At 32.0% G+C, this 27,554-nt stretch overlaps 1 protein-coding gene across 1 annotated transcript in view; it reads right to left on the reverse strand.

The window, feature by feature from the left end:
- Positions 1-27,554, reverse strand: part of LOC149427005 (neuropeptide Y receptor type 1-like) — a 245,641-nt gene that overhangs the window by 41,323 nt on the left and 176,764 nt on the right. The window contains exon 5 of the mRNA XM_089635168.1: positions 17,798-17,895. Within this exon, the coding sequence (XP_089491294.1) occupies positions 17,798-17,895 (98 nt within the window). The remainder of the gene's footprint in view (positions 1-17,797; positions 17,896-27,554) is intronic.

A 27,554-nucleotide genomic window follows, 5' to 3' on the forward strand; every position in this document is an offset into this window, starting at 1 on the left:
AAAAATGCAATTACTTTGTCACCCTCCGTGACTAGAAGGTCTTGCACGTTTTTTTTTGTTCGAACCATGTTTTTTTTTATTTCTATAAGAATTGATTATGTTTTTTTAAATATTTCTTTAAAAAATAGTTTTAAAAATAGTTTTGTTTTTGAAATATTTAGACTAGAAGTTAGGTCTCGTAATTTTGTTACAAAAAGTGCCATATTCTAGAAGTTACTTAATAAAAGGCTGTGATTCTAAAATTTTAAGTAAAAACCTATGCCATTGCAAAACCAAATATATAATAAACAAATGTAATTAGCATTTCATTTAAAAAAGTGTTTTATTTCTTTTTAAAATAACGGTTTTATTTCCGGGAGTCCTGGAGACTCCACCAGGTAAATTGTATATGTATGAAGTCACCGGGTAAATCAAAGGTTAAACCTTAATTTCAAAAACTTGTTTTTAAGTGCTAAAATAATCTCAAACGTTGATATAAAGGGATGAAAAAACCTATAAAATATTTAACTATAATAATAATAATATTTTGATAATTTATATAGCGCCGTTTTCGTGAGAAATCACCTCAACGACGCTCTATTAATAATACACATATAAACCACTAAAATAACATAATTTCCGGGTTTCAGATTTTTTCGGTATCTTAATGTCGGGAACTTGAATTTTGTTTTTCTTAATGCTACATTCATCTAGAGGGATTGTAAAAATTTTCATGAAAACTATAAAACAGTTTTCTCATAAACAGTGGGTTTGTTTTATGAGTTAGAATTTTCCGAAGTCTGAGTAAGTGCGATAAGCATATCCAATTTGTTTTATCCAAAACTATCTAAAGTCAAAACTCTGACGAAATATTTGTACGGAGCGCTCGCACACATTGAACCAATAATGTAATCCCCCGAACCCCAGAACTCGACAAAAATGCAAAAAAAATCGTTTGACGTCACTGACAAAAATATTCGGAGAATTTAAAAAGGCTTGTAAAATTCGTTTGAAAATCAAATACTTTTTTGAGTAAACATGTATGAAACGAATTTATTCCATAAAATATACAACATGAAACTGGCTTTTGCCAAAAAATACATTTACCATATAGCTATAATGTAATATTATGAGTAGGTACATTATTGAGATATTTGAAAATTTGGAGTTTTAGTGATAAATACCACTTAAGGTTACTTACTAAATTAATAAAAAAGTTTCAATCTTGTGCATTTTCTTTGGAGTCTTGATTTAATCTTTCTCGAATAAATAAACGCCATCAAATAATTAGCAGGTCGTGTATTTTTTACTTCCTGTTTCCTCCTTGTCTTAGAAGGCATTGTCATTTTTTATTTAGAGAGACAGAGAGTTTTCTTAGTTTTGTAGTGAGTTTAACCCTGCGTTATATTTCTTAGGTACTCAGTATATAATACAACGCTTGTAATGGAATTATGTTCTTTGATAAATTATTCTCATCTTCTAGCTACTAGAAACTACAGACAGTTGTCGGGTGCTGTGCTCGTGATATGGCGATATAAAATTGATCACGACTGTGACTGTCACACCCTTCTCTCAAGTCAGTTTTTCTTATGTCGGGCCTTGTATTTTTAATTTTATTGTCTTGTTTTAATATGAATTAAAGTAGAAATATTGGATTACCATTTCTGCGTCACATTATTAAAAAAAAGAAAATGACATAATTCACAGAAAAAATGGTAAAATGTCTATAGCATTTATTTCACTTATTGTTGTATCTAAGATATACTACAATAATAAAACTAGACTAGTGTGTACGAGGGATGTGTTATTATGTTTGTTATTTCATGATTTACACGTTAAAGTATTCAGTTTATATTCTTGGTGTATTTTTAAATAACTTTACTCCATGATATTTATAGTTGAATTGCCCCCTTGTTTTTTTTTATATTTTGGAGTTGGAAGAATTTATGTACGAAAAATTAGGTTTGCTAAACCAATGACGTCCAATCTGCATTTAAACAAACAAATCAGTCACTGTGCGCTTTAAAAATAAGTCGGTCAAGTTTAGTAAGTCCATTAAAAAGGTGTAATTAAGATCTTCATCTGGAATTCCTATATAATTAATAAATCTTAAAAAATTGCTGCACTCTCTCGATGTTTATTTATACTAGAGATTGCTTCTCACCAACCCAGTGAATAATAATTTAAATGATTTCATTAATTTAAAATCTTTGACCAATCTCCAAATAAATCCAAACATATAAGAGGAATAAATGTTAATTTACTATCAAAAATAATACCATGGTCATCAATTTGCTGGACTCTTTTTAGAATAATGTTATTGATGCATGATAGGATTTTTGATACGGGCAAAAGTTGAAGATTGACATTTTTCAATATTTATGAATATTTTAATACGAGTGCAACACTCTTTTAATCTCGCAGTATTTAATTGTAATCCATAAAAGTCATTGAGATTAGTAATAGTTTTGTAAATTTTAAGATCATCAGCAAATAGGAGGATCATAACTCGATCAAAAGGGGTAGTTACGTCGTTGATAAATAAGAGAATCAATATTTGTCCCAAATGAGACCCCTGTGGAACGCCGGTGAAGCCTTCTAACTGCTGTGAAAAGAGTGAAATGAGTTTAACTAATATTTTTCTTTTGTGCAGATAACCTTTAGTCCAAGGGTTCTTAATTTTTTAGTTAAAATTTTATGTGAGAATTTATTACGCCTTACTAAAGCCGGTATACACTACGTCTGTTTGAAGACATTTGTTCATTGTATTAAATAAATATTCCTGATAAATCATTAAGTTTGTTAGAAGAGATCTTTTATCCATGAAATGATTTTGACGGTGCGAAGTTATTTTATTGATCAGAGCTTGAAAGATTTAGCAGAGCTGATTCAAATAATTTCGGAATTGACAAATGCTTACACATAAGTCTGTTAGAATTTGCTCTGAGTTTCAAACCAATTATAAAATTAATATAAAGAGATGCAATTAATAATACGGATTTAGAACATAGATGGCGCTAGTTGAGTAGTAAGCAAAAAATGAATTGTTGTTTTTATCCCTTCTCTACGGGCAGTGAAACTAGGTTATTTAAGGTCTGAATTTAATTAGAGAACTTTACTTCTCGATATTTCTAGCTTAAACACAAAGTAATTATTATATTTGCTGTCCGTTGGTTGAGTGATTTCTTCAGAGTGTCGGTAGTAATATAAACTTTGAAAAAACCAAACAATAATGAATAAACATAACACGGAAATGTTCCTGAAGAGAGGAGTACACTCTTTCAGAGCGCTTCTCCGCCATCACATGGGAAGCTTATGGCGCAGACTACGCCAATCTAGTAACAAAATCATCCCTGCCATGGTTGCCTGGATGAAGTTCCCTCTAATGGCCTCCTGGAGACGGAAGAGGTGCAAATGTCCCCCATAAACGGCTGTTCACACTTATTTTTGTGTTTATATTTTATCTTTTTTCACTTAAATTCCGTTTTTTTGTGCCTGTCGGAATCACCTATGTTATAACCTACCTTTTTATTATTTTTATTTCTTATTATGTATATTATTTCAAATATGGAATGTTTTGCATTGCACTACCCCTGCATACATTATGGAATAAATTCTTACTATTATTATTATTATAAATCGATGGAATTCAAATTCTCAAAAGTCCTTTATTTACAATGAAGAATCTACCTTTTGTTCACCAAGTCCTAACTTTTAACAAGTTTATAGGTAGAGATATTTGATTTATTACCTTAAATATTGGAGACAAGAAGCTGGTTTTCCATTTTTTCGGAAAGGTGCCAATTTTTAGAGATAAGTTTAAAAGTTTAGTATGAGGATAAGTCAAGACTGATTAATATTTTGATAAGATTGGAAGAATATTATCATGACCTGCCGATTTGTTAAGATTATGGGATTTTAACTTAGTTTTAATATCACTTTCTTAGAATATGCATCGATTAAAATGTTATTTTTATTAGTTGATGGAGTGTCTAAAAAAAGAGAGTCGTTTGCATTTTCATAGACTTTGATCATCTTTATCATATTTAGAAGTGATCAAAGACTTCTTGAGGATCATCGGCCATTTTATTATCTAAATAAATTTTAATGCCCAATAACCTGGGAATACCACATTCATTTTTATTGAGCATTTATGAAAATTTATAAATGTTCTGAGGATAAGCAGCCGTCATTTCTTCGCGGTATTTAAAGAACTTTAGGTAATATAACTAAATACATCTTTTTAGTAGTCATCCTTAGTTCACAAAATTTAACGTTTTCTTTAAGATCGCGTGATGATATGTACAAATTATGAGGAATTTTTTGTCTCTAATTATTTTGATTAGATCTTTACAAAACCGTTTTAGGTAATTACGCTCTGTGATTTTTGAAATGGGTACAAACATATCAATAGCATTATTTAGGATAAAATAAAATTTATCTACTATTTCATTGATGTTTTCCCCGAGATCCAAAAAGTTCGAATCAGCAGAAAATAAAAGATTAGTAATCTAATTAAAATCTGCTTTGAAAAAGTTCAATTTTGTTGATGCCGATGGATTCTTTATTGTTATTGAAATGTAACCTTAAATTGTTAGTGGAAGTGATACTTATCGATTGGAATAATAGTATTAGCAGATGCAGATACTTTTACAGAAGAAGAATTGATAAATACAATATCGTAAAGACAGTTAACATTGTCTACATAGTTTAACTGCCGGAGACAAATTTGACAACTCGATTATTTTGTGAAAACCGTGATTGATGTTGTCCGTTCAATAGGTTTTGTTGTTATCTACGTCCCATACAACACTAGGTAGATTGTAATCTCCCATTAAAATCATAGTGGCACCAAGAAATCTTCTTCGCATAGTTTGAACTTCGCAGCTGTGGTCTATGAATATTTGGGCGTCAGGATGGGGGAATGTAGAAGCAGCAGACTATATTTAATTTATATTTTTTGAAGACAACATGATGAATAGTTGTTCAGGATGTGTGTGGATGCATTTTAATATTCTTGAATTTAGTTTATTTTTAATATGTGCTAATATACCGTCTCCTCTAGCTTTATTACATTCATTACTGTATGTTAAAATAAACCCAATTACTGTACTGTCTATGTTGTCATTCAGCCATGTCTTGGTGAAGGCATAAAAGTCATGATCCGAGGTTGGTAGAGAAGATTTGAGGTCCTGTGATTTAGTTCTACTAAGAATATAATATAATATAAGAATATAATAATAATAATAACAATAAGAATATAATAAAATTGATGGCTTGTTGTTTATATATTTGTTGGTGATATCCGTTTTGCCTGAAGATTTTCTTTTTTATAATTCTATTCTAATGTCCATTAATTGTTTCCACCGAAGAAATGATACATCCTGGTATATACGGTTATTGTTTTTCAATGAATGTTTTTTGCTGACTAGTATTTTAAGCCAGTTCGCTTCCGGATACTCAACTTTTGTTCTTATTGTTTGTCACCGTTTTTTCTACCCAATCTATAAATTTTCTTGTCAAGGTTTGTTGTCGATATACCGATATCGGAAATAATTTTCTTCGTAGATGCTATGTCGCTATTTATTTGTTCTGTCTGAAGTAAAGCTGTATTCTCAGAAATGTTGTGAATAATAAGATTTTTATCTTTTATTTCAGCGAGGATTTTGTAGACGCTTTGAGTATGTGAATCAGATGGGGTGGACACATTTAGGGTAGCATCTTTATAAGCTGTTAATTCGCCCTCATGATTCGCCATTTTAACAGCCATTTGGCCAATTGTTTCTAATATGTCATTGGTTCTAGGAATTGTTTTGGCAACATATTCTTTGGTGAATTTATTATTAGGGTCCAATGATCACGTTGGTCAAGATTTTATCTGCGTCCTTTGCCAGAGAAATATATGTTTGAGCATTCATTTTGAAAATAGTTCAATAAAAGTAAACATAAAGAAAAAAATCTTTAAAATAATAATAATAATAATGACTAGATGATCATTTGTGGAAAAGTGTGAGGAAAGGCTTAGTTTTTCATATGGGGAAGATTTAACCCGGACATAAAGTCGGAAATTTGGCATTTATATTTATTATAGTGTCATAGGACAGCCTTGATTTCTGTGCGGTAATAAGAAGTACTAAGATAGCAGTTCTGAGACTGGCACCACGCTCTGCGGTAGCAGTAAGGACGGATACCTACACCTTTAACGTACAACAATATCACCAAATTTACTCAAATTTAATCAAGCTTGGCGTTTTAGTCTATTACGCGATATTTAATGTTAAATAAACAACGCCTAATGCAAACTAAAACTTTATAACTTCGAGGAATAAAAATTAGACTACAACCTTCGGTACAACTCTTTATTTATTTATTTATTGTACAATTTTTATAGCGCCGCTTTTGTAAGATATCAACTCAGGGGCGCTTTACAGTTGATGCAGGTATTACAAAAATATAAATATTATAAAAATAAAGTTAAATAAAATAAAATACAGGAACAGGTGACACGAAGATAGGAGATGGAGACTCTGCAGTAAGAATCCTAGGTGGTGAAGAAACTGGACCAGCTGCTGCAGCGAAAGAGTGCACCGCGTCCATCAACAGTGCCAGCAAAAGGTTCGTCATCCGTCCAGGTATGTGTCTACTGCTAATAAAGAGCTGACACAATATCCTCTCATAGATACCAGACCTTGGCAGCACCGCTGTGACATTCGACGAATCCATCCTTCATTTCCTTGTAATCTTGTTCCTGGTGATTGTGTTAGCTAGTGGTGCGTTGTGCCCGCAATAAAAAGCGACGGTCGGGATGATAAATTACCTTGGGCTTAGCGAAACACTTGTTAGGGCCTTCAGAGTTTCCGAAAAATGCGTTGAAAACATCTGGCGTACCTACAGTTACCGATCTATGTATATATTTTTTAGCAGAATTTTCGATTATTCACTTTTAACACACTGCACTCTAATCACATAAAATAATAATACAAATATCTACTATAAAATTCTGATTACTGGTTGTTAAGTTTATTAAAAATGTTGATTTACTGATTTTAAAAATAATATAAAAATGATGTTGCATCATTTCCCTTGAAAATACAAAAAAAACACAAAGCGGTTGGAGGACGCGAGGACGGGTCCGGCTGCCATGACGGGCGCTACACTATATTAAATAAGGTATTATTGTCAAGACAAAATATTATGCGTCTCAACAGCGCTTACACGTACAAATAAGACCCGTGAACTGTGAAAATGATATATTCGTAAAGAAGTAACCTTGACTTGAATTCTGGATTATGGTTCACTAAGGTGATCTTTTAGATCATCCGCCAGGCATGCATCAACATTGCATCCGCAATGACACTAGGAGTCGTCTCTTTCCAGATCTCCTCCTGAGTAAAAATCTGACAGAACACATTTGTTTTACTAATCTTATTTAGGGTTAATGCGCGGCACTCATTTATGTTGAAGTGGCTTATCGCATATAATTTTTACGGTCATCGCTTGGACAACTAGATGCAAAATCCTATGTTGCCAAATTAAAACAAAAAAACAGAGTACTAACTCAAATCTTAGCTTTTACAGTATTTATCCGATGTGTAACAAAACACCGTTTAACGTTTGTGAAGTGATTTTTTTCAACATTAATTTGGATAAAATTTTACCACGTCTGGAATTTAAAAAATTCCCGCAGTGTAAAAATAGCACCAAAAATAACTCGTCTGTACCGTAAAATCGCACTGCCGCCGAAACTAGGGGATTATCAAAATGAGCAATAATATTAAGTACATAAATATTTCTCTGTAGCTGATTGCTGGAGTCATTTGTGAAATAATATTTTTGGTATGATAGAAAAAAAACTGTCAAAAGACATTGGCAGCCTCCATTAAAAATATAAGCATTTGACATATTTTTTAAGTGAGGTCTTAACGTACCTGCTCTCGTACGAATGTACATATTGGAAGGGTTGAATTATACGCGTGCTTAGATTTTTTTCAAATTTGTAAATAAATACGTTCTGACAGTCGAAAATTGTAACTCTTGAGGCCAGTTACCAAATAAAATACGTAAGAGCTTGTGGCATACAGAGTCAATATTACAAAATATATAAACAAATACCAAAATTGTTCATTTCGATAAAGTTGCATTTTCAGGAAAAGTAGTTAGTGGTTGAGTTGGCAAATGCGTGGGCTTCAATTCCTCGGCTAGCTAAATCATCTTTCGCTATTAACGATGGCAGTGGGAACTATTAAAATACTGGCAGATTAGTCGTCGTAACGCAGAAATGTTTTGTCTTTCTTTAAGAAAATAACTATTAACAAGCTTTTGAAGTTGTGAAGATTTATTTTTATGGTATTATGCCATGTTGAGCTTCCTTCTTTTTTAGCCAAAGTTTCGGACAGCGTTAGTGTCCAGTGATACACATCTGCCCTGATGAAATAAATCACGATAATATTTTCGTTCGGGAAAATCTCAAATCATATCCACCTTTTAACTATCAGAACAGTATATAATAGCTCAGTTTTTTCCAGCCTTTTTAGTACTACTATATGGGCTTTTACGTAAACATTTTTAAAAGTTTCTAATTCTAAATAGCTCGGGATGAAGTCTTTATATCGAATGTGTAATTGTCCAAAATATCGCAGTTTTATTTACGACTGTGTGGCAGTCTTGTAAACTGTGTTTCAACGTAAAAGAAGATTGTCGTCCGCCATTTTTCCTCATGAACTGGCTCTGAAGCATTATAACTAAACTAACTAAATAATTCACGCTTTGCCTTTTTCCGCCTTCTACTGAATCCACTCTACCGTTTCACATTTTGCGGGGTCGGGGCTTGGAACAATAGACCGTACTTAAGTATGACTAAAATTTTAGATTAATTAATTAATTTATTTATCAACACCACTTTAAGGGGCTTTTACATATGAATAGTTAAAAATATACATTATTCAACTATATAGAATATATTATTTCACAACAAAAAACTTCGTATTCAATTCTCTTATGAAGAGGGTACACAATCTGGGCAATGAGTTTATAGATGTCGCTGATATTTTCGTTTTAAATCTAGACACATTCAAAGCCAAATCAGCTTAGCGCTTTTTAGTTCATTAAATAACGAGTAGGTAACCATAATTTAGGCATAATATGCTTAATTATTCAAAATGTCTTTTATAATTTCAGTTATTTTTTTATTACATGTTTATACATTTCGAGTGTTCTTTAAAGTTTGTGTGATAATAACTTAAATATTTAATTGCATTTTTCGTTTTATTTCTTAAATATTTTTTATGTTATACTGTTTTTACATTATTTTATGTTGAAGCCCATCAAGGCGTTAATATTTACATAACTAAACTGCTTCCGTAACAATCTTTTGTATGTGCTAAATGATAAATCAAAGATGTCCATTGACTCGGTAAAATTATTCCCCCCATAATTATTCTAGGCAATAAAGAATACACATGGTAGTTAGCCCCAGAAATTCTGCACTGAAATAAATCCCGACTTATAGTACTACGCCATTGAGGTAATTTTTCACGAAAACGGCGGAATATAAATTGGCCAAATATTATTATGTAGTGGAATCCGAAAGCTTATCAACGCAAGCAAATCTGGACTATCACATCTTTTAGAATTTTAAATTGAAATATCAAGTCAATGAAATTTCTTCAGTTGAACAATTCAAGTATATTTATTTAATTTAAAATAGTGCTGCAGTTCAACAAAATTGCTGGAATACTCATTTAAAAACTTATGAAACGTAAGAATTTACTTTGTATTCATTCAATAGCTTGTACATGAATGTTGTGATGTAGTTTCCAGACGGGAGAAATTTACTCAAGTTCACTTCTAACAAAGGCAAAATATGACAGTTAAATACACTTAATATTGTTGAATTTTCTAGATAACCTAGTTATAAATCTCAACATTTATAAACCTTTGTTGAAGATTTCCTTTATGGGGTTAACAAATTAAAGATTTGATTGAAAAGTGATGTCTAAAACTAAATTTGTGTTTATATCTCAAAAGCATTGTTATCAATGGTGTAATAATAATAATAATAATATCAGTATGATTTATAGGCCCTGTAAGAAGTTCTACCGAGCCGAACCCTCTGATATGAAAATATCTGGAGTCGGTGAATTATTTTCCAATTTGATCTCTGGTGAGTTGACGTGTTGTTCTTGTATTGTTTTGTATTTATTTTGCTTATATAATGCACTTACATAATGTTGATTCACTAGATGATCATTTATGGAAAAGTGTGTGGAAGGGTTTAGTTTTACCTATGGGGAAGATTTAACCCGGACAATAAAATCGGAAGTTTAAAAAATATTGTATAGCGCCGTTTTTGTGCAAAATCACCTCAAGGGCGCTGTGGAGATAAATTATTAATTTTTACTTTCAGGGATAGAGGCTGGCTTGTCCTGAAATGTTTATGGAATTTTCAAGATATTTTTATTACATATATTTGTTTTAATTTTTAATTTTTTGAGCTTACTTATAAAATTAATACGCGTTCCAAAATATATTGATACATACTTAAAATGTATTGTGCTAAAGTGATTTTACCATTACGATGTTTCCCAACAGTTTTCACAAAGAGTATTTTCTTTTCAGCCCAATACATAAAAAAAGTTAAAGTGCTTATTAGGCTATAGACATAGTAAGTAATGTCGAAAATTAAATTTGAATCGTGTTCGTACAAAATGTACAATTTTTTAAAAGTATAAGGTAATAGCAAAATTATTTCTCATTTAAAAAAACATATTATAGAAACTACAGTTATAAAGCTGAATTACTTTATAATCGGTAACTTTTTTATCATGCAAAACGTATAAAAAGTTGCGATCGCTTTGATTCTTTAAAACATACATTTTGTTTTACAAGTTGTTTCCATTTGAATAACCAGGTAAAGGTTTACAATTATTTCAAAGTAACTTGTTTACGAAAATAAGAATTCATAAAATTTTTAAGCAAAGTATGTTAACCCCCTTATACCAGAATAAATAATTATCTCGGCGAAAAAACGTAATTTCTCAAAAAAAGTTTGCTGTGTTTTAAAAGAAAACAATTTCTTCACTGGCCGCGAATCTTCTTTGGTAATTATATAACTGTACATTAATATAACCAGTAGCTACTGTGGTGTCTGGAGAGGATAAAGCATACACATTTGTAAATTATTTATTTACAATATTTTTTAAAAAAATACTTAAAACCACACAAGAGCCAACTGCTCCCAACCATCGGGAGCTAGTGAGACGACTGGGGTATTTTATGAGGCTGAAGGTAGTAGGGATGGGAAGGAGATGAGGAAGAGGAAGATGTTGAAGTACCTAGCTATTGAGATCTGGTCACCAAACACGGAGAAAGCCATTTCAAGCAACTTTTTAAGTTCTAGTGGTGGTCTTACACAAGGGCGACACTGAGAATTTCTTCCACTCTGGAACGTGACACAAACATAGTATATATTTTTTAAATTTGATCATATCATCAAATTTCAAAATTATTTTTCAAGTTCTCATACTGGGCCGATATCATCTTAGAACTAAAATAATAACAGAACATTGAATTTAACTTTGAACTTTTATGAATTGTACAATTTCTGTAAAAACAACCTGTCCTTAATTTGTTGTTGAAGAATGGTCATTTAATTTTGTGTTGGTAAGGTAAGTGAAGAGCGTGGGTGAAGAATTTACAAATAAATTCGTAAAGGAATGCTAAGTGCTAAGTAATGTGTACAAGTATTTTGTTTTAAGCTTTTTATTTTTTGGATTTACAAACTTGTCTGTGTAGGTATAGAAACAAACGAAATAACTTCGTTTCGTGCAGTTTTCAGAATATCCGATAAACACAGTAACAGTACTCCTGACAGTACAAGCTTCAAAACTTGTCAATTTTGTACAAGTATAATTACATAAATATTTAAAATTTTAATTTAAAATTTTAACCGAAATTTATAGGAGGGGGGGTAACATTTTCACATATTTAGAATATTAACGAACGTAATAGGTTGAGAAAACACTCATATTTTCAGGCAGATTTTTTTACAATAAAACTTATATTAATTAGGTGTCTTAAAAAGACATACATTCTTAAAATAGTGAAAAGTAAAAAAGCATAAAGTAGTAAACATAAAAGGCACGGTGATTACAGCCCTCGAACATCTCCAATTGTATTTTCAAATGTTGTTGAATTTTAATAGGCAATGAGGAATGATATGTGAAAAAAACCTAAAAGTGAATGAATGAGATGTAATATAACAGGGAACATTGAAAGAAAACCTTTAAGATATACCTATTTCGCTGCCACAACACTTAGACTTATTTGAAACTTGTTCAATCTCAACTCATTACACGAGACGTTAACGGCTCTGTAAGTTCAAAACATATCTCCATTTAAGCGCTTCGTCGGTGGAAGGCATTATTATTTGTATCTGTTTATACGAAGGATAATAACACGCGCATTTTTACGATGGTGATACTAAAAGCGCCTAACGAGTACAACATTCCAGGAATAACGTATTCTGCCTTTTACTGGAAAAACTTCTAAGAATGAGAAAAATAATTTCTTTCAGCATTTTTTGGTGCGAGTAGGAATACACAATTTTATAAATTCAGCAAAAGCAAAACATTTCCATATGCTTATTTCTTCAGTCATGTTTAAGAATCTAGAATAGTATAAAACGAATGCTTTTATTCCTTACCTATCTACCATTTTCATCTTTCGTTGAAAACTATTTTATTTTTATGTTGTAATGTGAACATTTAGACGGATGCTCATAAATAAATTCTCCAGTAATTCCCTTCAACCTTCACGATAGAGTCGACGTGCTATTATTGCTTTAACTACCAATTGACAATGTCAGGGGGAATATAACACCTCTATCTGTGTCATTGTTGAGCGATGAATCACCTTAATGCGGTAAAGATCGACGATTAGTTTGATTAATTCATTTAAGATGTCTATACCTTTCTCTAAATCCATCTATTCCATTAAAAACATTTTTGCACCCGTGTCCTAAAAGTAATTACGAGAACATCAAAATAATATTTAATATTTTTAAAAAATTCCTTCTTCTTTTGGCTCTAATAAAATTTTAAAAACTGTACGTGATATGAACGCATAGAGCTATAATTAGAGGCGATACTGCGTGGGTATTAATATCTCGTCGAAACTTATTCCACTATTAGAACGCTATAAGCGGTGCGCGTAGACCTGAATCAGTAGTTTTAGTCATTTGGAAGTCAAAAAGGGGAACCTATTTTTTCATTTCATGTCTCATCTAAATATTCATCAATGCATGTACGTATAAAATCCTCAAACCGATTCGACTCACAGTAAACTTTACTTCTATGTTACTTGTTTGTACATATACCGACAGAGTTCTGTCTTATTTTTATGATTTTGTAGCAGAAGAATCCAGATTAATTCATTAATAATAAGCAGCTCGACGCTACTTAGGTACGTACTTGCTACTTGCTACTTAGGTACGTACTCGCAGTCGAAATCAAAACAGAGCAACCTACGTACTACAAGCACCTACTTGTCTATCGACGACAATAATATCGCAAGTCCGTCTTTCACATTACGAGAACTCGCCAGAAGGTTCGAGTCTACCGCCTAGGCATAATTGCCGCGCTGCCGAAACTTCGAGAAAGGGCCAGACCGAGCGACTGGCCTCGATTTCGTTGCCATTTATCTACCTACTGCTGCCACCAGCCGAACAATATAAATAAGCCCGACGCAGCGAGCATAGTATTAGTATTAAGTATTTACTATCGTCTACAGCTGCTACCTACAGTACTACGACCTAGTTTCGCGAGCATTCCATAGTATTTGTGCATAAATAAACGTGAAATATTGCGATTGTAAATCAGCTTTCAACTTATCAATAAACACTATACCTGAGTTGGAGAGATCTTTCATTTATACACCACGATAACCACAATTTATTTATTATTATTTACTTTTCACTGACAACACGGGTAAAACTCAAAACATATATTTTCAAATGTAAGAACGGTTAGTTAAGTCTCCAACCTTAAGCTACATTTATAAATACTGGTTTTATGTCAGTAGTTATAAGCCTTAGTCGGAGCCACTGGATGATATATGTCACCAGTTTTAAATCAATAACAATGAGCCTTACTTGTAAGTTGTCAGTAGTTATACCAAGAAAACCAAGAGATATAAAATATTGCTAATACTGTTAAAAACGAGACTGCAGGCTCTTAATGAATAAACTGATAGGTTTTTTGTAAAACTTTAAGTAAAAAAGAAATGTATTAACACGACGTCGGAACAGAAGCTCAAACGAATCATTATACATTCGCATTTCGTCATTATATATTGGTGCATGAACACGTTTTCCGATATATTCCGTAAGTACTAATTTTTTTTTTGTAAAAGGCATGCTGTCCCGTTTTTAACAGGATTTTAATAAATTAGCCATACTCATTTTTCTCCGTACATAAATAAACCTTATTAGTAAGTCACTAGACAGAAAATGTTGAGAGTGCAAAATAATTATTGTGAAACAAAATAAAATTATCAGAAGAACACTATTTCAGAGACTACCAAAATCTGCAGCTTTGTGGCCCACTACACTAAGGGAAAGGTATATTTTTTCATGAATCCCAAATCTATATTTGCGATGTTTCTAGTTACAAAGGTAAAAATATGTTTTTTAACATAATGAATATGGATAAATCACATCTTTCACCAAGCGGTTTCTATGACACCCCACTAATTCCTATTTTCTTCTTAGTATTATTTTTTACAATTTACCTTCGAGCTTTTAAACTGAAGTTAGAGCTACAGTTGAAAAGCATGCGTTATTTTTTTCATTCGTAATAAATTCTGTATGTGTCTGTCAAATAAGACGTGAATGATTTTAAAAATATTTCATTGAAGGAGATAGTACTAATAAAATCTTAATGAAACATGAAACAGAACAAGACATAGAAAAGTAAAAAAATACGGTCACATCTAGGAATTGAGCCCAGGATCTTCTGTCTTACAGGAATAGGGACTTGTTTATTAAGCATCATATTTGTCGATATCTTATTTTAAATTCAGAATTAAAACTATCATCTTGCAACTAACTTTTCCCATATTTTTGGCATCTACCTTTTTAAATTAAAAAAAATTTCTAATGAAATTGGTTTGCAACCTAGATGGTGTCTCGGATAACAATCGGATAAACATTTTAGATTTTTTATTTATATGGGATACCTAAGACTTTTTAAAAGTCTAAATGAATTTTTAGACCAACTTTTTTTTTATTTTCTCTAAAAATACTCTTATTTTGAAGGTTTACCTAGCAATATAATATATTATTGAAGAAGAAGATAATACAAATGAATTTAAAAAAAACACGAAGCAGAACAAGATACAGAAAATATATTACATTGATGGGTTAAATAAGTTAAAAAGAAAAAGTTGTTCATAAAAAATATTTTTAACTTTAAAGTTGCACATTCTTAAATAGTAACGATTTCCCTTCCACTAAAAAAATAAATTAATTTATTTCAGATTGTTAAACTTTACAAACTTTTACTTGTGTCGTAAATATCTGATTCAAATTTATTTCCAGATATGTAGATATATAATTTGTGCTCATATTTAATATATTCACATAACTGCACATCGTGTAAATCTTTATCTCGCAGTTTTTTTTTCATAAATCGGTAAATTTAATATCTATATTCCAGATTATGATTTTTTTATATTTTATTCCGCCATATTATGTTAATACCGCTTCAAATAATCTACAAGTTAGAAGCAAAATATATTTGGTAAGTTTACGTAAGATAAGAAATCGACTGTGGTTTGGTAAAACCCTTCAAGCCACAAAATGAAATTTTTTGCATAAAACCATACAAATTTACGGATTCGCCAAACTAATTAAAAATCTTAAAGTCTTATTAAAAATGTTTTTTTGTTTTTGTTTTTAATAATTTGTTTATAAAAGTGACTTTACCACGTTGTACTTTTAGGACTATTCTATATGAAACCACTGAAAAGCAACCTTCCCGAAAAATGTGTTTTACAAACCACATTTGAAATGTTATTGTACTTCGTGGTCGAAGGCTCACGCTCTCGACTAGCAATTCCCGGCATACGCCTGTAGATGAGTTCGTCTTATTTCACAATGTATTCATCTAAAATAATATACAGCATACTTGCGGCACGTTCCAGAGTGGAAGATACTTTCAGTATCGCCCTGGTGTAAGGACCACCATGTAGAATTGAAACGTTGCTTGAAATGGCTTTAATCATGTTTGGTGACCAGATATGAATAGCCAAGTATTCCCACACCTGCTTCTTACCCATCTCCTTCCTCTTCTCACTACTTTCAGCCTCAAAAAATACCCCGATCGGGGATTCCATAATCTCACTGGCTCCAGACGGTTGGGAGCAGTTGGGACTCTTGTGCGGTATTCATATAAAAAATAAAAATAAATATAGAAAAGTTAGACCGGGTCCTTTCATTTTGAAAATATTTCTTCCTTTGAATTTTATTTATCAGCAAAATAATTTATTTTATTTATGAGTTAATTGGTTACAATCAATGAAATATTATTATTATAAAAAACATACCTAGAGTGGTTTTTGTACCCAAGTTCTTACTTGTACTGACAAGGCACTAGCCTTCACCTTTGACGAGGCCAAACAGTTTTAAAATTTATAATTGATTTTAAGATGAGAAAAAATGATGTCAGAATTTAAACGACGTAAGTGAAGCAGCCGTGCACAAAAATATTCGACGCGCGGCCCTGGTGTATTGGACAGACCTGCGGTTTAATTTACCCCATAAGACTTGTAAAATAAAGTAAAAATCTTTACGGCGTGATGAAGTTGTATAAAAACAAATTTCGGCGCACGGCCCGGGGTAATGGACGGACCTACGGTTGACTTTGCACTAGCATACCTGGAAAATCGTTCGTTCCGTGGGCTTTATTTTTATTATTTATGAGTTACTAAAATTTCAAATGTTTCTAGAGGGATCCCTCGGGTAGTTACAAATTTATCGTTTATAAAAATTAAATCTAGTACTTACCGCTAAATTTATGGTTGAAAAGCGTTAAAATTTTCAAAGCGTTTTATATAAAACATTTTATTAGTAAGGTCCTGTTTTTATTTTTCTTAAATATAAATAACTTACATTCGTAGAGATCCCTCTAGAAACATTTGATATTTTAGAAATACATTCATCAGAAATAATCAAAATGGGAGCGTCGAGCAAACCCCCGTTGTCAGAGTCTTATATCGCTTTTATAATAACACGATAAACAAATTAGATGAAAAATTGTTTAAACAAACAACCGTAAAAGCAAACAAAAAACTTGAGTATCAATTTATTGAGCATTAATTTATTTTATATTTTGTGGGAACCAACAAATTAGAAGATGAGGAATCATGACCAACACACATACAACTAGGAGGACTGAGAACAAACTACATCACTTTATATTTTTATTTTACTTAAAATTGGATCTTTTTTACTTTACTTTATATTGCCGTTAAATAAAAAAATAATAAAATGGTAATAAATGATTTATTTTCATACCGCCGTTTTCAAAATCACCTCCAGAGCTCTTTTTAATAAATTAGTAAAATGACCTTAATAAATGATTTTCAAATATCGACTACTTATAACTAGTAACTTGAATCTCATTAACACACTAATACAACTTTAGTAACATATTACTGATTTATGTGGAACTGAATGTACCTTGAAACAATCCACAAGATATAAGGTGAGCAACGTAATTTATTAAGGAGATTTTGTATAGTTAGGGTAGGTAGTACTCACTTGAAGCAGAAACAGGACGATCCGGTAGGTCACCATGGCGGTGGTGCTGAGGTGGACATTGCTGCAGAACAGCTTCCGGTGTATTATCTGTGGATCCACTGAAAATATCAACACAATTATTAGACCTCTCCATCAAATTGAGCTTGTTTATTAGGTAGAATAAAACATTTTTAGGTAAAAAAAAATATATGACTGCAACCTTTCACTATCCGGGAGTCTGCTTCAACCACTGAGCATCGTTTCATGAAAGCAAGCGGGGTGTTTGATGGCTTAATAGCTGCTGGGAGGTGTTAGTTTTTATCAGATTCTGCCCAGACTTATCGACTTATACAAGTATATATTTTTTTGTTCGAAAAAACGTTTTCAGTATTAAAATTTGTTACACCGATTTATCATAATTTAAAAAAAAAAAATTTCTAATTTTGACCGTTACCGTTAAATTCAGCTGAGAAACACGAAAATCCATATAATTTAAATAAAAACAGTGTATACAACCCCTGTTAACCCTCTCCCCCAAATGTGGTGTGATAAACCATAATAAATAAGGAATAATTGTACCAGTATGAAGATTGCCATGATAGGCTGAAACTGGTAACGGTCAAAAATAAAATAAGTCGAGAAAGTTTAAAAATGTTTGAATGCATGTTTTGTTGCATGTTTAACCCATCATGATGATATTTCTGGGAATGGATTGGATTGTTCAGCTATCAGTTTATTGCAGTTTGTACTTACAGATATATAAATCTCATCAAGGATCGCTACACTGCGTTAAAAATCATGTTATTAATTTTTTTATCAAAGAAACTGCCTATACTATCTTTAGAGCAATATTTTAAGTAATACTCGGGAACAATACAATTTAAAATAACTAAAAGTTAGTATCTTATTATGAAACAGCTTATATGTTGCGCTTTTTCCTGATTTTCTGGTTAAATAAATTATTAAAAAAGGTGATTTTTCATATAAAAAAGTGTTTAAAAATTTATATACCGATTTGAAAAAATAAGTAGGTACACAATATTATGTTTTATGTGTTTCAAATATATAAATTTGATCTCCATTAAATAATTTTTTTTCTGTAATATAATATTATGTTTTCAAGCATTTGAAACCCGTGGTTGCTATTTTCAACCTCTAAAGAAATTACATATGAAAATCGCGATTAACTATGTGCGCCCGGAAGAGTGAAATTAGGCGCCTATCTTTACTGCAGTATAATTAGTTTCTTGATAAATGTAATTATCTTTGTAGAAAATAGCTACATAGCAAATTTGGCGTGTACCTAATTGTCACGCCGTATTCAAAGAGTCGAGAGATATTAAGTTAATCTTATTACTGCATATACAATTTCTGTTATTAATAGGGGCTGATTCTAACATCACTTTATTCGTGCTGGAATAAATTCACGAAAATCGTTATGAAATCCTGAGCGCGAAATCCGCCATTTTTAACACGGAGAAATTTATTAAAAATCTATAAAATTATTCGTTTTCATGTTAAAAATGGTACTGCAGGCCTATAACGAATGAATTGAAAGAGTTCCTAACAAATTAACAGTTAAAAGCAATTATCTTATGAGGACGAAAGGAACACGTGTTCATACAAATACTGATATTGATATTGACTGATAATGTCGCATTCCGTCGTGATATCTATTAAGAAAAGAACATTTGTATTTGAACTATTGGAATAAATAATATTTTATCGGGAAGTTGGGCTGCTGTCACATATTTAAAACGATCATTCTGCCCCGTGCGCAAATTGTTAGAATATCGATATTTTTTCAATGGCTATTATTTAAAAAAATCTCCCTATAAAACACACCACAAGAAAATATTCCATTTTTTCTAAAATACAATATCTCGTTTTCATCAATTGTATGAGAAGTTGAAATGTATTTTCGTATTATTTTGAGATATTAAATATATGAATCAATGCCGTTTACAGTTAGTGATGAGAATTTCTTTCAAATGCGATAAATTTTTAGTACCTCTTTAATAATGGTTTACCACTTAGAATTAAAACGTTGTTGGATCAAATGAATGCTAATCACATATTATCGATTATGGAAGCATTCCAAGAATTTTTTATTGGGAGGAGCAACCTCTGCAACCTCGGATCGTAACGAAAAAAAAACACTTAACATAATTATAATATTATAAAACCATCTCTAGAACTTCCAATCAAAAGCAATAATTACCTAATTAAATTATTACTTATTAATATTAATTATTAATATTACCTCTAAAAATAGTTACTCTGCCGGGAAAGATCACATTTCAACAAAAGTCATTAAACACATCCAAAAATATATGGCTTCACCTATTAAACACATAATCAATTTAAGCTTCAAAAGTTCCTAACTCCTTAGAACAGGTCACAATAATCCCGATATTCAAAACAGGTGAAAAATTATGTGTAAATAACTACCGACTGACATCTTTACTTAGCACAATATCTAAAATCTTAGAAAAAGCGGTGAAACATAGACTACAAGTTTCTTGAAGATAACAAAATTCTATCGGATAGCCAATATAGCTTCCGTAAAGGTATGAGTAGGTACTTCAAATACAATAACCGCCCTCACAAAAATAATTTCCCATAATCTCGACATTGGTCACAAACCACTAGCTGTTTTGGAAAAAATTCGGTTTATGGGAGTCACTCGAATAACCGAAATTGAACTTGATTTAGACTAATTTAGGGCTGGGGATCCGAATCTGTAAGAATTAGGTGGGGGTCGGCACTATTAACTGAGTTATAGGGTTTTGAAATTTCGTACGCGATACATAGAAACCATGTTTTATTTATCAATTATGACATAAGAAAATCAAATTAATGACTATTTCAGAATATTGAATATTGTCTCACATTTCAGAAGTGCCAACCAAAAAATAAAAAGTGTTGCCATATAATAATAATATCAATGCATGGAAAATTTAGAAAATTAAACATCATTAGCCAGATTTGTAGTTTATTATTTAAAATCTTGTAAATATTAAATTTATATATATATATATATATATATATATATATATATATATATATATATATATGTGTGGGAAGCATAGAATGAGGACAGTTTTTCGAGCGCGCCCATACTTCGGGGACATTTGTATAGTTTGGGGACAGGCCCAAAGTATCTGTCCCCAAACTAACACTTTGCATTATATACGCAACGCATAGATTGAAGCCAATTTTAAAATTATGCAGAAGGCATGCTTTGAGCCATACATTACTAAAATATCCATAGATGCCACTATCGTATCGTTCTCAGATTTTTGAAATTTTCTATTGTGAATTTTCGAATTAGCAAAGGCTCGGTACCTATTTACCTAATTTATGTTTGTATTCTTTTACGCTTGCTTTTGTCGGAGAATGTCGCATTTTTAAACCCGGTGTCCGCATTGTTGGTATTATTTTTTCTCATTAGATAATAATAAAATTAATATGCTCGTACATAATATGATGGTGTATTAAAAACTGATTTTAAAATAATCTAATAAAAATAATTACACATATTACGTTTGTGCAAACATTAAAAAAAAAAGTTTTTTTTTTTGGTTTTAGGCATTCCACCCTGAAAAGAGTGCTTTGTGAAAAAAAAAATACTTCCATAATTTTTAATCATATTACAGATACCTGTATTTTCAAAATAAATTTATTTTCATACTTTGACAATGTGGGCTTCACTACCCGTACTGAGTTTTATACTTTTTATTTTTATAGTTTTTTTTTCTAGGTACCTATTCAAAAGTATAAATGTATGTAAAATAATAATGAGAGGTACATACTTCCTACTCCCATGTTACGTGAATAATGCAATAATAATATAACTATAAAAAAAGAATTCAGAAATCGCGGGTTCAAATTACGGCGTGCAATTTGCATAATTTCACAATATTTATTTGTTGAAATAATACGTTAGTACCTACCTATATGGTATAGGTATTTGCGGCAAATTCAAGAATGGTAGATAGGTACTTTCAGTATCGCCATGTTACGTAAAAAATGCAATATTTTAAATAACTACAAAATAGTTGTTAAATTTTTCGCCGTTGAGATTGAGATGACGATCCTTGACTACGAATTAGGAGGTCGCAGGTTCAAATTAGGGCGTGCGCAAGTAAATTTTATTTGATAAATTATACCAAATAATTCGTTCGTACCTATATGGTATATTTGCGGCAAGTTCAAGAATGGTAGATAGGTACTTTCAGTATCGCCATGTTACGTGAATAATGCAATATTTTAAATAACTAGAAAATAGTTGTTCATTGTTTCGCCGTTGAGATTGAGATTACGATCCTTGGCTATGAATTCGTAGGTCGCGGGTTCAAATTACGGCGTGCGCAAGAAAAAAATACTTATTATTTTTTTGGTAAACTATCTTGTATATCTTATATCTTGCGTCATGTATCTTTTATCAGGAAATTTTTCAATGTGGATGAGTGTTTCAGGCGAATAATTATTGCTTGTAAAATAAAAAAATATTTGATAAATAGGTGTAATTAACAGTTTATTAAGTTTACTTAATACGTTGGTACCTATACTATAGTATATTTTCGGCACTTTCACTTTGCACTGGCACTTTCGGAACATTTGTAAATGTGTACTTTCACTGTCGCCAGACGGTTAGGAGCAGACTCTTGAGTGATGGTAGTGGTGTTGATGTAATGGTAGATACTGCTACCCGGCTCAGAACATTAAAATCCTTTAAAGACCTCTTTAAAATCGAAAAACTTTTAATTTCATTAATTTTGTCTAAATAAATTGATTACATTTTTCAGAAAACTTATTGTTCATAGATATGTACCTAGGTACCTAGGTAACTGGGCTAAATATTGGTCGGTTACAAGATTAATTTTAATTTAATTGAAAAACATCATAGGTAGGTGGTTAATAAGTTCAAAACTTAATTCATAACAAAGTTCTCAAACGATTAGCTACGAATTCACTCCGCGATCACGTGAACATGTTTACACGTGTTACTGACGTGCTCCTGCCACCGCGCAGAAAAGAGACAGCTACCCAACAGTTTGTTCCGTAATTTGATTGAACCCTTTCCACATATTCTCGACCGGATATATCCCAGACAGCTATCGGATTACATTGAACAAATATATTTCTTTTAGGAAAGGGTTGTCACAACCAATGATAATTAAAATACATTTTTAATATTATTTTCAGTTAGTGGCCATATAAGATTATCGGTATTATCATTCTGTGAACCATCATTTCTATTTGTTGTATTTTACGGAAATCAACAGGCATAAACCAGTTTTAAAATGAAAATTTTATCCTTATCAAAACCGTAATAATTACTAGTGTTTAATTTTTCATCCAATCTTGTATTATAAAATTCTAAATAATGGCCGAGACTCGCCAGAGCTTACCAATTTAATAAAAATTCCAATTCCATCAAGATCAACCCGCCAATCCAATTTATTCCATTTGCCCACATGTAGAACAAACATTAGAAAAAAATCCCAATTCCTGGAATATGTACGCAATATAACAAAAAAATTCACAGCATAGACATTTTTAAAAAAATCTTCAGAAATATCGAATAGAAGAAACGCGTACGATAAATTAATACGAAAGTATTAAATGTATCGGGAGCATCTTATATCCTTATCCTATATTCCTCTCCCTTTTCTCTAACCAAACATTGATTTTAAGATATAATAAAACTCCATCTCCAAACCAATATTAGCATAAGAAACTTTTTTGGCTTGACTGCAATTCACTTGTGTGAATGGATTGCAGTCGTATTGTAGGTATTTATCTCTGTATTATATATTATGTATACTGTAATAATAATAATAATAATAATACCTGGATGACTTTTATAGCGCCGTTTTTGTGCAAAAACACCTCAAGGGCGCTGTACAAACTTATAATACATTTCTACAATGTTATTACTTAACTATTTATGGAGAATTTATACAGTACAATACTTACCTGGTAGGTCACTTGAGATTAACACTTAATTAACATTATCTAATTGTTTATTGGCGAAATTTAGATACAGGGTTTAGGACTTAATTGAAAAATTGAATATAACTGGACTTTCTCTTAGGATTGGTATATTTAATTTAAGGGTACGACAACTTAAAAAGGTAAGTTTTTAGTTTAGACCTGAATTCTGTTGGACTTGTTATGGATCTTAGTTCCGGAGGGAGTTTATTCCAAGCCTTCGGCCCAGATACACCGAAAGCGCGATCACCAAACTTAGTATTTGGCTTGCGCATAGGTTCCATCAGTCTGCCTACAGCTGCTGATGTTGCTGATCTAAGCGTTGACTGCCTCAGACCAGTGTTTTCCGGGAAGCATAGTTCAGAGATGTAGGGTGGGGCCATTTCATTGATGGATTTAAACACCATCCAGCACAGTTTGTACTGGATTCTTTCAGGGCACTTGAGCCAGTGAAGGTTACGAAGGTGTTCTGAAATGTGCGAATATTTTGAAACTCCCGTTATGAGCCGTGCTGCTGCATTAAACACTGATTGAAGTTTGTCAATTTGATATTTTGTAAGCTGTTTGTTTCTTACAAATAAATACATATTAATTCCTTATCTCACTTATTTAAGTATCGAATAAAATAGTTAATATTTAATCAGTTGTTAGATTTGAAGAGGTTTTAATTAGGACGTTTACACAGTAATTAACTAGGTTTGAAAAGCTAGGATTCGATTGTATTCTCTTTACACACTTTTCTCCATTAATCCATGCAATATGCCTAATCCATATAAAGCGTCCACTTCTTTATCGTGTTCATTATAATAACTTTAGTCTTGCTTGGTGACCAGATATAAATACCTAGTCAGGAACCTTTACCGCTCCATTTCCTTCTCCTCGTACCTACAGTACCTAGTACGAGTAATCGTTCGTTTCGGGACACCGACTGGATTCTGATTTGGTAGGTACCTAGATAAACAAAATACACCAGAGATTTTTCCGAAAGGCGAAATAGCGAACCTAATTGTATTGTAAGAACTGTGGTAGGTATGCGGTCTATCTTCTTTGATCTTACGAATTCGAATCAATTTACAGAATGCAACATAATTATATTCCTACCTACTTTGTACATATCTTTTCATAAATTATCGTAAAGTCCAAGTAAGTAGTGATCTAGGTAGGTACCTGCCTACCGAAGTCTAAAACATCAAGATTTGATTTAACTATCGATATCAAGCATGAAACTAAATTGTTTGTTTTGTGTATCCCTTGCCGCTGTATCTTTCTTGTGGCGTGATACATTTTAGCTCACATTGGTTAGTGGTGTTATGTCACACTATCGCGTAGGGATATATAATAGTGCTATTCCATGTGAGTTCGATTTATATGCACCACTTCAAAATTTTCAACACTCCTGATGGAGAAAATTAATAATGTTTGTGGTAAGGTTTGGTCGAGGGGTAAGGCTCTCAACTAGCAATCCGGAGTTGCGAGTAAATTTTATTCAATTAATTTGTCTTATTTCACAATCAATTCATTTAAATAATCTGTTGTGCACTTGCGGCGCATCGCATAGTGAAAGGCGCTCTGAGTAAAACCACCGCTCAAAATTGAAACGTTGCTTTAAATAGTTTTAGCTATATTTAGTAACAAGATCTGAATAGCCAGTTATTTTTTTTTAAGTTTTCTTGAGAAACTGTTTTTTACCTTCCATACAAATTAAATTGGTGTGGCATGGAGTTATCAAAATCACAAATAGTTATCACAAATAAATATATTTTCTTTTAAGCTATAATATAATAAAGCATTGTATTGGGTTTTGGACATTTTGAAGTCCGTTTCTACATTAAAAAATATATTATGTTGCCCTACGAAAAGTTCCGGTTTCGGAATTCGGTTTTGTTACCGAAATATACGAACATTCTTATAATATCATATCAATTGTAACATTTCGATATTTATGATATTGTGATATTTCTACAAACCATAAAAAGTGTTTTAAGGGGCGCCCACATACTTGTCTCGGCTCGGCAAGCGTCCGCAAGCGTTTGGCTTGGCTTGAATAGGCTTGCGATAGCTTGCTGCCGATCAGGCCGGGGTCCGGTTGGTATTCTGTCCACAAGGCGCGGCAAGCGTTGCTAACTTGCGCCTTGTATATGGCAATTAACCCTGAGAAGAGTACAACTCCGAGCTGTTTATAGTAAATATCGTAAAAATGTATAACTGGACAAACGATAATCATTTTTTTTAAATTATATCAAGCAGGGTCCTATGTATGGATTTATTAATTTAAAAACATATATAATTAATTCAAGTAAATTAGTTAATTTTTATATGAAAAGGAACAAGTCACAGAAAAATAAATAAAGTAACGGTTGAAACTGGGTCTCTCGTATATCCGGGACGAATGCATTATACCACTCTTTTTGTGTGTGAATACCGCACAAGAGTCTCAACAGCTCCAAGCCATCTGGAGCCAGTGAGACTATGGCATCCCCAATTGGGGTATGTTGTGATGCTGGAGGTAGTGGAGGAGGGGAAGTAAATGGGGAAGAGGAAGGTAGGGAAGTACATAGCTATTTAGATCTGATCACTAATCACGGCTACAGCCATTTCAAGCAACTTTTATGCTAGCGAGAGCACTTATTTTTAAGTTGTTTCTGACGATTTCAAATTTCAAAATTAACAATATTATCTTCAACTATTTTTTCCCATAGTTTTGGCAACAATCTTTTTACATTATTTTCAAATTTCTTCTCAAATTATCAATAAAATTCATTTGTCTTTTTTTTGGGCAATTTCTTCGTTTAGCTTTTAAATAGAAATAGGAAAAATGACATCTGTCACAGCTGATGTAGTTGCCTCGACGTCCGCCAAGAGCGTAGATGCCAACGTTTGGCTTGCCTACGCTTACCTAGGCTTGCGTTGCCACAAGTGTCAAGTGGCAAGTGTCTGGGCGTAGCATTCACTTTTCGTCGGGACAGTTTTTTTTTCGAGCTTGTTGCCGTGAATTCAAGGTAAAATACTTTATTATTTTAGGTGATTTTTAAATTACTAAGAAAGCGGTGTAAGTGGTGTAAACAAAGTGATTTGTTTTTATTTAATTTGTTATTATTATTAGAAGTGAGTGCATATAATAAAGGCTTCGCATTTATCGTTCTCGATGGTAGTCAACGCGCATGGACTTGGCACGCGTGAATCGAATGTTACCTACAGGCTGTTTCAAAGTTCGTTCGTCGCTCAACAATATTAAAATATTTAGGTACTACTATTTCGGATTTTCGTCGCTCAACAATATTAAAATATTTAGGTACTACTATTTCGGATTTCTTTCGGAAACTGCTTCCTTGAACCCATTATTAGAACCATTTAGCGCCCTTGAGGTGATCTTTCACAAAAACGGCGCTCTACAAATTATCCAATTATTATTATTTTTTTTATTTGCCTGTGATTAATTAAGATCGTTAATTAAGCTAGTGTGTGTCGGAGTAATGTAAGCTTAATCGATAAATACTGAAAGCATGTCTTCCGTTCGATGTTTCCTGCTTTAATTAAGACAGTTACTATTGGCAAACTGCGTTAATTGTATCATTTTGTGGAACAATAAAAGAAATCAGTTTTAATCGAATACTAAATGTTGTTTTATTTATTTAAAACCAGGAATATTTCTGTGTCATTTATGAAAATGAGATGTAGTATATGCAGTTCTATTATAAAAGGTAAAAAAAGTGTTTTTATTTTATTTAATGGTGTTACTAAGGTTAGGTAAAGAGATGCAACTCGGTAAAAAACTTAA

This window comes from Hesperophylax consimilis, chromosome 1 (assembly GCF_061612785.1).
Source record: "Hesperophylax consimilis isolate HC1 chromosome 1, BYU_Hcon_1.0, whole genome shotgun sequence".
Lineage (NCBI taxonomy): Eukaryota > Metazoa > Arthropoda > Insecta > Trichoptera > Limnephilidae > Hesperophylax > Hesperophylax consimilis.